The 16,817-nt window shown below is 44.1% G+C and overlaps 1 protein-coding gene across 4 annotated transcripts in view; it reads left to right on the top strand.

Moving 5' to 3' along the window:
- SFMBT2 (Scm like with four mbt domains 2) overlaps positions 1-16,817 on the top strand; it is a 250,410-nt gene that overhangs the window by 13,779 nt on the left and 219,814 nt on the right. For all 4 annotated transcript variants that reach the window (XM_077945707.1, XM_028825950.2, XM_028825951.2 and 1 more), the window contains exon 2: positions 13,418-13,568. Coding sequence is in view for 2 of the 4 variants with exons in the window: in XM_028825950.2 (XP_028681783.2) it covers positions 13,469-13,568 (100 nt within the window). In the remaining 2 variants the exon portion in view is untranslated. The remainder of the gene's footprint in view (positions 1-13,417; positions 13,569-16,817) is intronic.

Here is a 16,817-nt window from a genome sequence, read left to right as displayed (position 1 = left end):
GCACAAATGCCATTTTCTTGGACGTCTTGAAGGCAGATCAGTTTGGAAGGTCTGAGTCATTGGTGGCTTTCACTGTAGTGAGTCCTTCCTGAGCCTGGGGAGCCTGCCTCGATGAATGGAGATGAGACTGATTTCTAATGCTTATATGGCTTTGTTATCACAGTTTCAAGTTTCACTTTTTCACTTGAGTTTGGATGACTCCAATTTTACAATGATAGTTTTACATTTCTCGTGTCTAATAAGACAAAATTGAAGTGGAAAATGCTCTATTAGAATTAGCATAAGGGAAGGAGAGAATTTATTGACTCTTATAACTGGAAAGCTGAAATTGGAACTGGACTTATCTTTATTGCTTTGATTTTAAGAGGGAGATCTTTCTTCTAGCCAAATTTGCCTAATATTGGGGAAGAAACGGATTGTGTCTGTTTGGAATGCCGGATTCTAAATCAGGGACAGTAGGCGGGAAACCGTAAGCATTTCTGTACTGGAAACTGAGAAGTCCTTTTCTGTGTAATTTGACCAAACTAAGAGAAAAGTCTTAAACTCACTAATGTTGGGGTTTCCTCCCTGGAAACCCCAGATCTCTATACATTGATTTCCCTATTTAACAACCTCCACCATGTACCGAGACATACCAGTCAGCCTTTTGTTTTGTTTTGTTTGAGACAGAATCGCGCTCTGTCGCCCAGGCTGTAGTGCAGTGGCACAATCTCGGTTCACTACAACCTCCCTCTCCCGGGTTCAAGCAATTCTCCTGCCTCAGCCTCCCTAGTAGCTGGAATTACAGGTGCCCGCCACCACGCCTGGCTAATTTTTGTACTTTTATTAGAGGCAGGGTTTCACCATGTTGGCCAGGCTGGTCTCGAGCTCCTAATTTCAGCTGATCTGCCTGCCTTGGCCTCCCAAAGTGCTGGGATTACACGTGTGAGCCATCTCACCTGGCCCAGTCAGCCTTTTAATTTCCTACTCTGCAACATCAGCAAATATCTAAGAATTACTGGACTACTGAGGGAAGCAGTAATATAAAAGTAGACACCAGAGCTAACAGAGAGAAAAATAACGTCTGTGAAGGAGAGAAGAAAATCTAAAAAACATTCATAGCCTCAGGGATATAATAGAAAATTTTACATCCACGTAACAAGCAGGATAGTATGAAAACAGAGACTGTTATGAGCATTAAAAAAAGGAAGAAGAGCTTTCAGAAATTAAAATGTAAAACTCAATGGAAGGGTTAGAGAGAAAGTTGAGGAAATATCCCAGATGGTGGATTAAACAAAATAAAGTGATAGAAGGTAAAGGGGAAAATTAAGGAAATGAAAGAAGTCTAGCATTTGAATGACCCTTAGAATGAAAGAGAAAATGGAGATGAGGAAATTAGCAATAATTTGAGAAAATATCCTAGAGCTGAAGAACCTGAATTTCAATCTTGAAAGAAGTCGCTCACCAATAGGGTGCCACCAGGCACATTCTTGTGAGATTTCAGAATGTCAAAAAGTCCCCTAATTAGGACAGCATCAGACACCTCAACGATGGAAGTCAGACGGCCATGGAGGGAAACCGTCAAGATTCCGAGGGAGGATGGTTTTCCAACGTAGAATTCTTTTTCTTTTTTCCCCAAGATGGCATCTTGCTCTGTCACCCAGGCTGGAGTGGAGTGGGCTGATCTCGGCTCACCACAGCCTCCGCCTCCCGGGTTCAAAGACATCTCCTCCCTCAGCCTCCCGAGTAGCTGGGATTACAGGTGCGTGCTACCATGCTGGGCTAACTTTTGCATTTTTAGTAGAGACGAGGTTTCATTATGTTGGCCAGACTGGTCTCGAACTCCTGACCTCAGGTAATCACCCACCTCGGCCTCCCAAAGTGCTGGGATCACAGACATGAGCCACAGTGCCGGGCCCAACGTAGAATTCTCTACCCACCTAAACTAGTGGTGAAATAAAATAGGTTACAGACACGCCACCCATCCAGAGTTTCCACGTAAATCCTTTCTTAGGAATCTATTGGAGGGCGTGTTTCTTCATCAGGATCCAGACACTAAGAGGGAAGCAGACAGGCGACCCTCTATATGATAGAGGGAGGGGAGGCGAGACTGCTGGCTAACACTGCTGTCCCAGGCGGGGAAGCAGTTCGTGTAGATTATAGCTGAAAAGAAGGCCCCGGTAGACATTACTTCAAGATGAAATAAATACAGTACCTATATACCCCAATTTATGGACAGGTGCTTTAGACAGTTTATGAAAAATTTGGATTTGAATTGGTGATAAATACATAGAAAATTCAGGACTTGGAGTAAACAAGACCATTATTAATAATGGGGAAAGTCAGGTGCAATGGGAGAAGTAATCACTCTTGGCATGTTTGCAGAGACCTAAGGACGCAGTGGGAGCTGCCAGGGGGGTGAGCGTGTTGGGGAGTTGTTGGGGGGGTGGGGGTCATGTGACCAGTAGGCATCACCTAATAATGACAGATATGGAAGAACGAGGAAGTGGCATGTTCCCCAGAGAGTGGAGAGGAATGCCAGAACAATAGGCTGAGAGAGCGAAAGTTGTCCCCAAGCAGGAGATGACTGGGTTTGTTTTTTAGGGGCTGGGTGTCGATGCACAGGCCTTATAGACTTTGGCTTTCAAAATTATATGCGGATGTAACTCTAATATAAAAAATCATCTCACTGGGTGTGCTGGTGGGTGGATCACTTCAGCCCACGAATTTGAGACCAGCCTGGGCAACATGGTGAAACGCCGTCTCTACCAAGCATGGTGGCATGCCCCTGTAATCCCAGCTACTTGGGAGACTGAGTTGGGAGGATCACTTGAACCCAGGAGGTGGAGGCAGTGAGCCGAGATTGAACCACTGCACTCCAGCCTGGGCGAGAGAGCGAGACCCTTTCTCAAATTAAAGAAAAAAAAAAAGGGGGGGACCACAATACTTCTGGGAAATAGTTGTTAGGATTTGGGATTGGCTGTGTATCCGCGACCCAAAGTTAGAGTGGCATCGAGAAGAGAGTGGCTTATTTTCCTCTGATGTAGTGGCCTGGAGCTGGCAGAACAGCCTTGCAGTCTCAGGACCAAGTCCCTGTATCTTCTGCTTCGCCGTTCGTGGGGACAGTCAGCTGGGTGATCCTAGGTCTAGGGGTCAGAGGTCAAAGGCATGCCGCTTCTACCATGTAGTTGAGCACGTGAATCCTATACACCTCCCATTAGCAGAACTTAGTTGCTTGAATTCATCTAACCACAAAGAAAGCCAGGCAATGTTGTTTTGATCAGCCAGTTACTCCTTACTGTAGACAAAGTAGAAGACAGATGCAGGGGTGGTGGAGTTAGCAGCCTCTGCCACAGTGATTTCTACCTTTCAGATATGTTCTCCTCACAGTAGAATGCCTGGGACGACAAAGTTATTAGAGACTGCAAACAAAATTACTGTTGTCCCTTTGCAAACCTACCTTAAACGACCCCAATTTAATTATTGTTTAACTAGAGGGGTATGTGAACAGTATACAGCATTTCTGTTCCTTCGACTTTTCTTATTGAAGGAAAGTTTGGTGAACTGAAACAGCCCTGTGTGTGTAAAAACGTAATATATGAGGCTGGGCGTGGTGGCTCATGCCTGTAATCCCAGCACTTTGGGAGGCTGAGATAGTTGGATCACCTGAGGTCAGGAGTTCGAGACCAGCCTGACCAACATGGCAAAACGCCGTCTCTACTAAAAATGCAAAAATTAGCCAGGCGTGGTTACATGCACCTGTAATCCCAGCTACTCGGGAGGCTGAGGCAGGAGAATCACTTGAACTGGGAGGCGGAGGTTGAGTGAGCTGATATCACACCACTGCACTCCAGCCTGGGTGAAACAGCGAGACTCTGTCTCAAAAAAAAAAAAAAAAGAAAAAAAAGATAAGATAGGCAGGATATAACCATCTAATGAGATAGGAGTGGATTATTTAATTGTGAGGAGGATGAACTGAGAGGTGCAACTGACAAAATATGAGTGTAAATTCCTTGTATGTTAAAACAGTGAATGTAAAACTTGAAATCCCAAAAAAGTTAGACTTCTGGTATCTTAGGGTAGGGGAAGACGTTTTACAAGTTTTGGAAGAAATAAAGCAAATTGATAGATCTGACTAAGTTGACAAAGAAAAACATTCTCTCTTGTCAAAAGAAACCACGAAAAGGAAAACTGGGAAAAATATTTGCAATAGTTTTGTGAGATAAAAAATAATCTAGGTCTCTTAAAAATCCATCACAGATACCAACAGAGTTTAAATATGGGAAGGAAGCGAAAGAGGCATCAACAGGTGAATTGCAAATTACACTGGCAGGATACTATTGTTTTCTTTCCTTTGAGACGGAGTCTTGCTCTTTGTCCAGGCTGGAGTGCAGTGGTACAATTTCAGCTCACTGCAACCTCCGCCTCCTGGGTTCAAGCGATTCTCCTGCCTCAGCCTCCTGAGTAGCTGGGATTACAGGCATGTGCCACCACACCTGGCTAATTTTTGCATTTTTAGTAGAGACTGGGTTTCACCATGTTGCCCAGGCTAGTCTCGAACTCCTGAGCTCAAGTGATCCACCCGCCTCGGCCTCCCAAAGTGTTGGGATCACAGGCATGAGCCACCACACCTGGCCAGGATACTATTTTCTGAATATCAAATGGAAAAAAGGTGTAAAGGGTTTAGATGTTTTCTCCTGCCTTGCCAGTAAACCAGCCTAGCGGACTAGACAGCATGTTTTCAGGGGAGTCATGAACCTCCACTGTGTCCCCATATTTTTGATCCTATAATTGAACTTCTGGGATTCTACATTAAGGAGACATCAGAGATGTAGGATTTCTGACTGAGAGTCGTGACTAGAGTGCTACTTATCATGATGAAAAAATAATATAAACAGCTTTAATGAGCAGCAGCAGAGGCATGGTAAATACATGACCTTATTCATTTTATAATAAAAATTATACAAACATTTCAAGTTACATTTTTCAGAGAATCTTAATGATATGAGAAATTCCCTCTATGTAATGCAAAATGAAAAATGGATTAGAATTCCAAATTCTGTATGAACTAAACAAACAAACAAAAAATCGACAGAGAAACTGTCAGCAGGAGACACTATAGAAACATAAAATTGATTATCACTGAGTGTTAACATTACAAGTGATTTTAATTTCTTTCTTTATAATTTTACTTCTTAAGATTTCTACCAAGAGCGTGTCTGTCTCTTATAGGAAGGAAAAAACTAGATGCTGTTGAAAAAGTCACAGTGGGACACATTGTTTGCCAAAGTGAATCAATTTTGCAGCCACATGGGTGGACGTAAGGGAAGTACCCGAGTGGCACTGCCATTGCCTTCCAGAGTCATGTCAGCTTTCACTCTGCTACTCTTTTTTTTTTTTTTTTTGAGACGGAGTCTCGCTCTGTTGCCCAGGCTGGAGTGCAGTAGCGCTATCTTGGTTTACCATAACCTCCACCTCCCAGGTTCAAGCGATTCTCCTGCCTCAGCCTTCTGAGTAGCTGGGGTTATATGCGCGTGCCACCATGCCTGGCTACTTTTTCTATTTTTAGTAGAGATAGGGTTTCACCATGTTGGTCAGACTGGTCTCGAACTCCTGACCTCGTGATCTGCCTGCTTTGGCCTCCCAAAGTGCTGGGATTACAGGCGTGAGCCACCGCGCCCGGCCGCTGTGCTACTCTTTCAGTGGCTTTCTTGTTGGTCTTTGTATTGTCACTCTTCAGTTTTATTTATTTATTTATTGAGTCGGAGTCTTACTCTGTTGCCCAGGCTGGAATGCGGTGGTACGATCTTGGCTCACTGCAACCTCAGCCTCACAGGTTCAAGTGATTCTCCTGCCTCAGCCTCCTGAGTAGCTGGAATTAGAGACACACGCCACCAAGCCCTGCTAATTTTTGCATTTTTAGTGGAGACGGGTTTCACCATGTTGGTCAGGCTGGTCTTGAATTCCTGACCTCAACTGATCCTTCCGCTTCAGCCTCCCAAAGTGCTGGGATTACAGGCCTGAGCCATCGCACCTGGCCTTGAGTTCTATTTAAAATGATTGATTTGAGGCATTTAAATTTTACAGTCTCAGATTACCATTCTGTAGTGTCTAGTTAGAGGCAAATGGATAATGAGGAGTCATAAGACTTGAGCAAACTTTTCCCCTTTTAATAAGTGTCTATAAGCCACTGACATGTAACCGATTTATTAATAGTTATATTTTTGGACTTTTCTTTACAGAAAAACTTGGTACTTGACTACATTTTTGAGGTGGAATGATTTTCTTGAATTTATAAATGAATGAAAAAAAGCAAATAGTCTTTGTGTGACACATGTAACAGTTTCTAAGATGTTTCTCCTTTGACATTTTCCGTTGATATAAAAATGCAGCTCATTTAATCAAAACCTATGCTGTGTTAGGCATTTTGCCATGAATCATTTGTGGAATATTCGGGGGAAACTGTTAAGTCTCCTTTTGAAGTTTCTTAGATTTAAAAATTCATGAGTTTTAACTAGCTTGACATTATTACATTAAAACTTTTAAGAGAGCCAAGAATTGATGGTTGTTCAGGACATGTTCCAAGCTCTCAAATATGATTCACCAGTGCAGTGGTCTCGCTGGGCTGCCCACCTTCTACCTACATGTGCCTAGTTCAGTTCAAGGTCATTAAAATTAAAATTCAGGTCCTCAACAGTACTAGATACATTTCCAGTGCACCGTAGCCACATGTGGCTAGTGGTTACTGTACTGGACCAAGCAGGTATAGATCAGGCAGTGCTGGTCTAGATGAGTGCAACATAGATAATGAGCCCCCAGTTACTTTTGGCTAGGTGAAGAGTAATATCTAATGTGTGTTCTTCCTCACTCGTGTTCTTCCTAACAAAGCTTTGCTTAGCCTGTGCTAGCATTACTCTGTTCTTTGACTATACCTCAAATGAAAGGAGAAGGAAAGATAGGGTTGAGAGGGGATAATGCTTATTGTATTAAATTTGCTTCAAATATAAACGGATAATCTGTAAGGGGGATAATCTGAATGCAGATAATCTGAATGCAGAAAATGTACAGTGAATCCTAAAAACACCTGGATGGATACAATTTTAGATTTGAAAGGGGTGATTCCATCTCATCAAGCCTTTTAATTGAACTGATGAGAAATTCGAGGAACAGAGAGGTTAAGTAATTTGCTTATGTCACACAGCTACATAATGGCCTTGTTATGCCCTTACTCTGCGAGCTCTCAGTTCTTTTCACTGGTCCAAGACAACTCTTGTAAGAAGTTCCAGTACTAGAATTCTGTTGTCCAACAGAGACAAAAGGAGCCAATTATAGTGGAGTTAACTTTGCACAAAACCACCGAGTGTGTTGTTTAAAACAGGAAGTTACCTTTTATAAGCCCAGTCTTCTGAACCTTTTTTATATTGTCTTTGGAAAAAAATGTTACTTTCATTAATAGACACTTTCACCTTGTTCTTGAAATTACATATAGCTTAAGAAACAAAAGGAAATATGCTTTCTTTTAATAATAGCCTTTTTGGGGGGTTAGGGTGTTGTACTTAGGAAAAGGCTTTTAAAAAATATCCTGTTTCTATTTTGCAAAGCTTATGGGTGGAGCAGTTGTTATCACCAAGATTTGCCCTTCTAACCCCCCCAAAAAAATCCAATTGAATGTAAATAGAAATTTCTGTGAAGTAGGTTATTATTCTCATATTTGATAGATTTCCCCAATAATTATCTGTTTCCACAGACACTGTGTAGGTTCCATTAATTGCTGTGGAAAGTGAAGTAATTTATTCTAGGAAGCGTGACTGCGTGCTGTGAAAAGATTGCATTTTGTTAGCATAATTTCTATGGCGTTCTGTTGATGGGGTCTCTCAAATACTTCTTGGACCTGTTTCCTTCATTTCTTCTCCACTGTCTTAGTTCAGACCCTCACCTGCATTTCCATGTTTTTAGTGTGTTCCCATTCATCCATCTCACCCATGGCTCCCTGAGTGCTTCTTCTGAAACAAACCTGATCATTTCACCTCTTGGAACAACACCCCGCCACGTCCACTCCATCTGCCGAGTGACACGCAGGGCTCAGGCCCTTACTGTGGCAAACGTTCTCTTCTCACCTGGGCTCAACCAGCCTCTCTGTTCTCACCCCAAGTCTTTGTTCAAATATCACTTCCTGGCGTCTTGCCTGACTGTCACCTAAATAATTATCATCCTTTTGGCCGGGCACGGTGGCTCATGCCTGTAATCCCAGCATTTTAGGAGCCCAAGGCGGGCAGATCACTTGAGGCCAGGAGTTCGAGACCAGCCTGGCCAACATGACGAAATTCTGTCTCTACTAAAATACAAAACCAAAAACAAAAAAAAGGAAAGAAAAATCAGCTGGGTATGGTCACGTGTACCTGTAATCCCAGCTACTCAGGAGGCTGTGGCAGGAGAATCACCTGAACCTGGGAGGCGGAGGTTGCAGTGAGCCGAGATTGCACCATTGCACTCCAGCCTGGGGAACATCAGTGAAACTCTGTCTCAAAAAAAAAAAAAAAAAAAAAGTAATAATAATATTAATAATTATCATCCTTTGTTTGCCTGATTTTTTCTGCTTCCTTTTTCCCTATAGCACTTACCACCATCTAACAGGCTATATCATCTACTAATTAAAAAACTCCATTGGCTCTTTCTCCTGATTAGGATGAGATCTCTACCTGGGCAGGAATTTTTTGTTTTGTTTTGTTACAGATGCCTTCCCGTGCCTAGAACAGTGCCTGACGTGGAATGGGGGGTCAGTACATACTTGGGGATGAATGGGCATGATACCGCTTGCTCCATAGTCCTGTCTCCCACGCTCTCCCTTGAGTCACCTTAGACTTTTTTCCAAGGGTCTGCCACACTGTTTGCTGCTGGTTCCTCCGTGTTTAATGACTTTCCTACCTGCCTGAGTCTCTGAAGCCTGTGCTTCTCTTTGCTCCTTCGATTCCCTCTCTTTTTTTTTTTTTGAAACAGAGTTGCTCTGTTGCCCAGGCTGGAGTGCAGTGGGAGCCATCTCAACTCACTGCAACCTCTGCCTCAGCCTCCTGAGTAGCTGGGATTACAGGTGCACACGACCATACCCAGCTAATTTTTGTGTGTGTGTGTTTTCAGTAGAGACAGAGTTTTGCCACGTTGGCCAGGCTGGTCTCAAACTCCTGGCCTCAAGTGATCTGCCCGCTTCAGCCTCCCAAAGTGCTGGGATTATAGGTGTGAGCCACCATGCCCAGACCCCTTCAGTTTCCTCTTACCCTCTGGGCATTTCCTCTTGAGCGTCTCCTAATTTTCTGTTCCACTTCGATGCACCCCCCGGCCCACCCAAGCTCGCCTTCCTATCCTTGTTGATATTTGCATCTTGTCCTTCGTGGGATTCCAGGTGCATTCTTGGTGGGCTTGTTGGTGGTTGTGTATGCGGTTGGATGGACAGATTTGCTTTTAGCAGCCACTTGTCCTTGCTGGCATCCACTGGTATTTATATGTCTGTCCCCAGTGCCCAAGGTGGTGTCTGGCATAAGTAAATCAGATGTTCCATTAATACATACACGAGAAAATTGCATGGTATCAGCACTTATCTGTCTGGCATTAGTTTAAAATTGTGTTAGAATTTGGTAAGAGAAGTTTACTATAAGCTCTTGAGAGAAGCTTTTCAGGAGGAATTAATTTGGAATAAAATGATCCATGCCTAGGAGTGTTGGGTGCTCACGGGGCAGCTGACCCTGTGTGGGGTCCCCGCCACTCCCTAGTTTAGTATTATTTCTTTTCATTGCCCCTTCCCCATAATAGGTGCTCAGTTATTAAAAATCAATGGTTTAAGAAAAAATATAAAAGTCATAGCTGCATTATGGGAAATGTGGATAATGGGGGAAAGGGAACTGTGATTGACTGGTTACGGCATGGGTTCTGGAGCCAGCTGTGTGGGTTCAAATCCCAGCTCCACCACTAGCAACTGTGGGATGCTGAGCGAGTTACTTCATCCCTTAGGTTGCTTATCTGTAAGACGGGAACAGTAATATAACTTACATCCTAGAGTTCGTACGAGGATTAAATAAGTGCATGTTTATTAAGTACTTAGTAATCACTGTAAGTGTTGGTAGAATAAAATAATCGTAAATGCACGCTTACGATGCCAACACTTCCATTTCTTCTATTTGGAGGGACAGAAGCTCCTCTTCTTACCAACAGGTTTAGGTTCCCAAGACTGCTGAGAAGTCTGTTCATTTTAAGTTCAAATGACCTAACCAATGACCAGTGGGTACACATACAAATAATAATAATTATTTTTTTTTTGCTCCAACTCCTAGGCTGAAGTGCAGTGGTGTGATCTCAGCTCACTGCAACCTCTGCCTCCTGGGTTCAAGCAATTCTTGTGCCTCAGCCTCCCAAAGAGCTGGGATTACAGGCATGTGCCACCATGCCTTAGAGGCTCATTTTTGTATTTTTAGTAGAGACGGGTTGCATCACATTGGCCAGGCTGGTTTCAGACACCTGGCCTCAAGTAATCCGCTCACCTTGGCCTCCCAAAGCGCTGGGATTGCTCGCCCGGTCCATATACCCAGAATTTTACTTTTTCCCCATCATTAGCTTCTGTCTCTTCTCACTAGGACGCTGTTGTTGCTTTTGCACTTACTGGACAAGATGGAGTTAATTGTGTTCTTTAAACATATCAAAAGTAAGCATACACCCACAAAATACACACACACACAGCACGGGGAAGCTATCCCTGAACATGAGCCAGGACCCGAGATGGCCAGGCTGAAGTGTGGATGGTGAAACACTGCTCGCTTTTGATTATTTTTTTCCTGGATTGTGGTTTTGCTCTTATCTGTGAAAGTTTGAAATCTGAGAGCTCGTAAGGAGAGGGGCTTTCGTACTGGAATTCCTCCCTGCTTTGGCTCGTTTGGGTGTTCTCTGTGTGCCCTCTCCGTGGCTGTACTCCTGTGTCCATAGCTCTAAGCTTCTTGTCGTGGAGCTCTGTGTTTTGTTATGATCGTCATTTTTGGAGCTTCGTCATTTGCCTTCAAGGCCCCTCTCTCCTGGGTACGTTCTGGCATTTTCTCCTCCCTTTTTCTTCCTTGGTTTACCTTTGTTTGCTCCAAGTGTTTCAGTTCCTACATTTTTCCTTCAGTTGCACACCCTTCTGCCCTCCGAATTCCCCGTATTTTCCCTGAGGGATCACTGGAGGGAGAGCTGGGAGAGCCGAGCTTTCCACAGTGGGCCGCCGCCCTCCCCTCTCCAAGCCTGTGCCACCTGTGGCTTCCGGAGTTGGTGATGTTGTGTCTGTTTCTCAGTGACCAAGTGATGCCGTAATCTCATAACCACACTTCCTTACACGGGGCAGGAGTGAGGGGTAGAGGGTGCGCATCTCACCCTTTGTAATATTCCAGTTACCCTCGGGACATTCTCAGTGGACGTTTGGGTATTTGGTTGGATGGACACACTTGATTATCAACAAGTAGTTTGTTGACAGAGTGCCTCAGTGCTTGCTGTCTGCATGCCGGGGCAATCCAGGTGAACTGGGGGTCCTGCTACCCACTGGTTTGTTGACACAGTGCCTCGGCGCTTGTTCTCTGCATGCCGGGCAATCCAGGTGAACTGGAGGTCCTGCTCCCCACTGAAGCTCCAGGTGTAGCGCAGGAGACTTTAGAATGCCCCTGGCAGACAGCCTTTCCTCTGCTGTGTGCAGCCCGTGGGGGTCTCGGTATATTGCCCAGGCTGACCGTGAACTCCTGAGCTCAGATGATCCTCCCGCCTCAGCCTCTCAAGTAGCTGAGAAGACAGGTGCAGGTAGGCTACCCACTGCACCTGACATGAACCTTCAATTTTGACAAAACCTCCAAATGGTTTTTAAAAGATATTTTACCAGTATGTGAGTCACAAAATATCCCATTGGTAGTAGATATAGGTGCGCTATATTCGTTTATTTCTTTATCTCTGCCTGCCTGTTGGCTTATTTAAACTTCTAACTACGTGTGAAATGAAAGAGCACGTTGAATGAATGAGAGAAACACCATGTGGCTGTGGGGGTTTGAAACACCGTGTGGGCAGTGTCTAAGAATCAGAGCCAGGTATGGCTGCTCGTTGGATATGAATACTCCTGGTGTCTCCTGGGCCCTGGCGTAAAGGAGTTGGAGAGCAGGGTTCTGCGGGAACCAGCTCTAATGTGGCTGCTTTTTCCAGCCATCTTATTAGAAGGCAAGTGGGGAATAGCAGTGCTATCATAGGGAAAGCCTTGTCTCCATTTCTACTTTGTGAAAAAGCACATTATTGACAAACATCGATGCTTTAACTGGTTTTGGTAACAGATCATGGGTAACGCCTGAGGACTTCTTCCCGAGGCAGGGCACGGCGTGTTGCAGTACCTGCGTGTGGGATGCTGAAGTTGTGTGCGGGGGTGGAGGTTGCTGCTACATAGCTTCAAGGCGGGGGGAGCGTCTTACCCACTGTTGCCATGGTGGATCGAGGACTGAAATGCACGTTTCTGTTGGTGAAAGATGTGTCCGTCTTAGTGGTGATAATGACCTTTAGAACACTGATGGTTTTGCCCTGGTGAGACCTTTATTGTTGACCTTGTTGACCTTGTGTAGAGACGTACTCATTAGTCTTTTTAATTAATTAATTAATTTTTTTGAGATGAAGCCTTGCTCTGTCGCCCAGGCTGGAGTACAGTGGTGTGATCTCAGCTCACTGCAACCCCTGCCTCCCAGGTTCAAGCGATTCTCCTGCCTCAGCCTCCCGAGTAGCTGTAATTGCAGGCGCCTGCCACCACTTCTGACTCATTTTTGTATTTTCAGTAGAGACAAGGTTTCACCATGTTGGCCAGGGTGGTCTCGAACTCCTGACCTTGAGTGATCTGCCCACCTTGGCCTCCCAAAGTTCTGGGATTACAGGCATGAGCCACTGCGCCCAGCCTCAGTGTACCAGAATACTTATTTCTGGTATTTTCTATGATCAACATTACGTTGCATCTTGAAAGTTTTAATGAAATGGTAGCAACACTAATAAGATTAAGGTTTTTTTTTTTTTTTTTTTTTGAGACGCAGTCTTGCTCTGTAGCCCGGGCTGGAGTGCAGTGGCCGGATCTCAGCTCACTGCAAGCTCCGCCTCCCGGGTTTATGCCATTCTCCTGCCTCAGCCTCCGGAGTAGCTGGGACTACAGGCGCCCGCCACCTCGCCCGGCTAGTTTTTTTTTTTTTGTATTTTTAGTAGAGACGGGGTTTCACCGTGTTAGCCAGGATGGTCTCGATCTCCTGACCTCGTGATCCGCCCGTCTCGGCCTCCCAAAGTGCTGGGATTACAGGCTTGAGCCACCGCGCCCGGCCAGGTTAAGGTTTTTTTAAACAATTTAAAAATAAGTTAATATAATTAATATGATTAAACTGCTCTGATTTTTTTTTTTTTTTTTTCTGATTACTCTTAGGTAATTTTTTCTGCAGGATGAATTAAGAGAAGAGACACTTGCTCATCAGGCATGGAGAGCACTTTGTCAGCTTCCAATATGCAAGACCCTTCATCTTCACCCTTGGAAAAGTGTCTCAGCTCAGCCAATGGAAATGGAGACCTTGATTCTGGTAGGATTTTGTTTTCTAGATTCATCTGGGTTTTTGATGAATTGATCAATATCTTCCTGAAAGTATTCAGGAAACAATGGTGCAACATTTCTAGCTCTCACATACTGCCTGGTTCCTGGGATTTGAAGTCCTATTAATAAGGATATAGCAGCTCTAAAATTTGGGTCAAAATTCTTATTTCGAATACTAGACAGAGAGGACTGGGTTATAGTGCAGCAACACATCACTTGAAAATCTCAGTGGTCTGGGTAGGAAATGTCTGTAAATCACTGTTCCATGGAGTCATTGTGCACCTTCCTGCAGGGTTTGTTGTGAGTGAGAAGAGCAGGGTTGGAGGTCTCGGACCGGCAATCACCTGCTCTGGCTCACAAGAGACAAATGCCATTTTTGCTCGGAACCCCTTGACGGGAAGTTAGTTGCATGTTTCTGCTGCAGCAAGGGAGGTTGGGTAAAAGTGCTGGAGAGAGAGACAGGACATCCAGATCTGCCTACGTAGTAGATGCCGATGACACAGCATCTAAGATGTGGAGCACATCTGTCAGAAAAGCATACGATGTGGAAGGAAGTGAGGTCATGCGGATTGGTGGTGAAGTGCATCTCCCTTCCAGAAATCTGAAAAACAGAACAGCTCCCTCCTCTGACTCAAACACAGCCTTCGATTCAAATGTATGTATGTATGTATGTATGTATGTATGTATGTATGTATGTTTTGAGACAGGATCTCACCTGTTGCCCAGGCTGGAGTATGGTGGTACAATCATGGCTCACTGCAGCCTTGACCTCCTGGGCTCAAGTGATCCTCCCACCTCAGCCTCCACAAGAGCTGGGACTACAGGTGTGTCCCACTGTGCCTGCTGACTTTTAAATTTTTTGTGGAGATGGGGTCTCACTGTGTTGTCCAGGCTTGTCTTGAACTACTAGGCTCAAGTGATCTTCCTGCCTTGGCCTCCCAAAGTGCTGAGATTATAAGTGTGATTCACCACACCCAGCCTTGATTGGGTTTTAATTATTTAACTAATGAAGTTATAAGCACACAAATGCATCTTTTTCTAAATACTTACACAATAAAGGGTTTATTTAAAAGGATACCTTTTTTTTAAAAAAAAAAAAAAAAAAGAGTTGCATTGTTTATACATACCAGCAAATTACTTAAGGACAGTTTAACCCTCTGAATTGTAAACATTAGCTATGGTGAATTCCTGTAAAAAAAATGTGGCTCATTAAGTCAGCCACTTGACCGTGGTCTGAAGAAGTCACAAAGTTTATCTTCACATTTTGATGAGACTAGTCAATGACAGATTACAGGTTGCTCCATATCATTGAATTTATTAGATTAAGTTTATAAAATTGTATCTTTATATGGAAGAAAACCCGGAAAACCCTGACATGAGTGAAGGCCTTACTGTGTTGAAAGATGTTAGTATCTGTTTCCAAATTGGCTCCTTTGTCCCTCTTTCAGATTTTTCTACACATCAACCAGATGTGAGACAACTTCTCCTACAAGTAGAGCTGAATCATTATTCCTCCCTGGAACCATGGAAATTATTTTCTGAGAAGGCATAGTTGTATAGGCTGAAAGTTCATCCTAATTATTCTACTTTACTTAAGTACAGATTTACCTTTTTAAAAAGTCTTTCCTATGTTTGCTGAGTGAAGTTATTTTTCACGTTTTGGAGTTCCTGAGCTTTCAGGGTATTTTTGTAGTATATCATCTGCACATGTCCGATGTCGATTACTGGGTTATTTCTCGTGGTATGTTTTCAAAACTGTTTAAACACCTACTGTGTATTGGCTTTTCATGTGCACACCTTTGCAGTGTATCTCTCTAACTTAAGTAGATTCTGAAACTCATTAATGATCATCTGGTGTGAGGAAAATGATTTGTACGACATTTCGTTAAGGGTGGTTCTAGGGATGGCAGGTGTGAGAGCGAGAATCATTCTATCCTTGGCTGGGGGAGTCCCTGCAGAAAGCCCATGTATACTCATGTCATGATTGGTTCCTTACTCTTGTGTCAGGGATGGCCTGAATCATACAAGATGTTCAGATCTTTAATGGAGAAATACTATTTCTAAATGGCTTTAAATTGTCTTAACATTTTTCAGACATTGGCCCAGATTTTTCTCCACCCCCATGTGGCTAATCTGTCCTTTCGCCTTGGGATTTCTGTATTGTGTGGTGAGGAGAGTTTTAGATGACGATACAGACTCTTTAAAGAGGATACAAATTTAAAGCAGAGTCTAGGACTTTGCAGAGGACAGTGGCTGGATTCACTTGAGAAACTCAAATCTAGTTTTGAGCATTTTGATTCTACAAGTAGTTTTTTTTTTTCTAAAATCTAGTTTTGAGCATTTAAACTATTAAGTATGATTCTACAAGTAGTTTATTATTACTTTTTCCAACCTGCTAACCCACGAAATATTTCCAGTCCTGGAATCACTTGGTGAGATATTTGGTTCTGGGACCAGCTGAGACAGGCTTGAGGCTGTGCAGAGTCTTTGTGCTGAAGGTCTTCTCCTGGGAAGCGTTTTCAGATGGGATTTACTCATCCCACATATAGGAGGAGGCAAACCCGGTGTTCTTCAGCTGTTTCTGAATCGACTTGCGATGATAGGTGTATGAGCGTGAGTTCAGACTGTGTGGCAGGCACAGAAAATGTTAAGTTCTTTGCATGTGTTAATTCACCTAATCCTTCAACAGCCCACAGGTATAGCTGCTTTTATTGCCCCAATTTTACAGATGAGGAGACTGGACAACAAGGTGAAGTGACTCGAGCCCTGTGTTAGAAGCAAGATTTAATTTCAGGCATTGTGAGGCTGTGGAGTTGGTGCTCGGAAACCCTGAGGGGCACCTGCCCCTTCAAGTGCACAGAGGAGTCATCAGGAAATCCCGACAGCCTCCTACTCACCCATCCATACACTCACACCCACCCCACAGCCGCACACACACACCCACACTCACACCCGTCCATCCATGCATACACCCACACACACCCACATTCATACCCATCCATCCACCCATCTACTCACACCCACACACCCACCCCACAGCCACACACACACACCCACACTCACACCCGTCCATCCACACATATACCCACACCACCCACATTCATACCCATCCATCCACCCATCCATCCACTCACACCCACACACCCACCCCACAGCCACACACACCCACATTCATACCCATCCATCCACTCACACCCACCCCATAGCCATACACACACCCACACTCACACCCGTCCAT

This window comes from Macaca mulatta, chromosome 9 (assembly GCF_049350105.2).
Source record: "Macaca mulatta isolate MMU2019108-1 chromosome 9, T2T-MMU8v2.0, whole genome shotgun sequence".
NCBI classification, from domain to species: Eukaryota; Metazoa; Chordata; class Mammalia; order Primates; family Cercopithecidae; genus Macaca; species Macaca mulatta.
The sequence above is the reverse complement of the archived record's forward strand: the minus strand, read 5'-3'. Positions and strand labels throughout refer to the sequence as shown.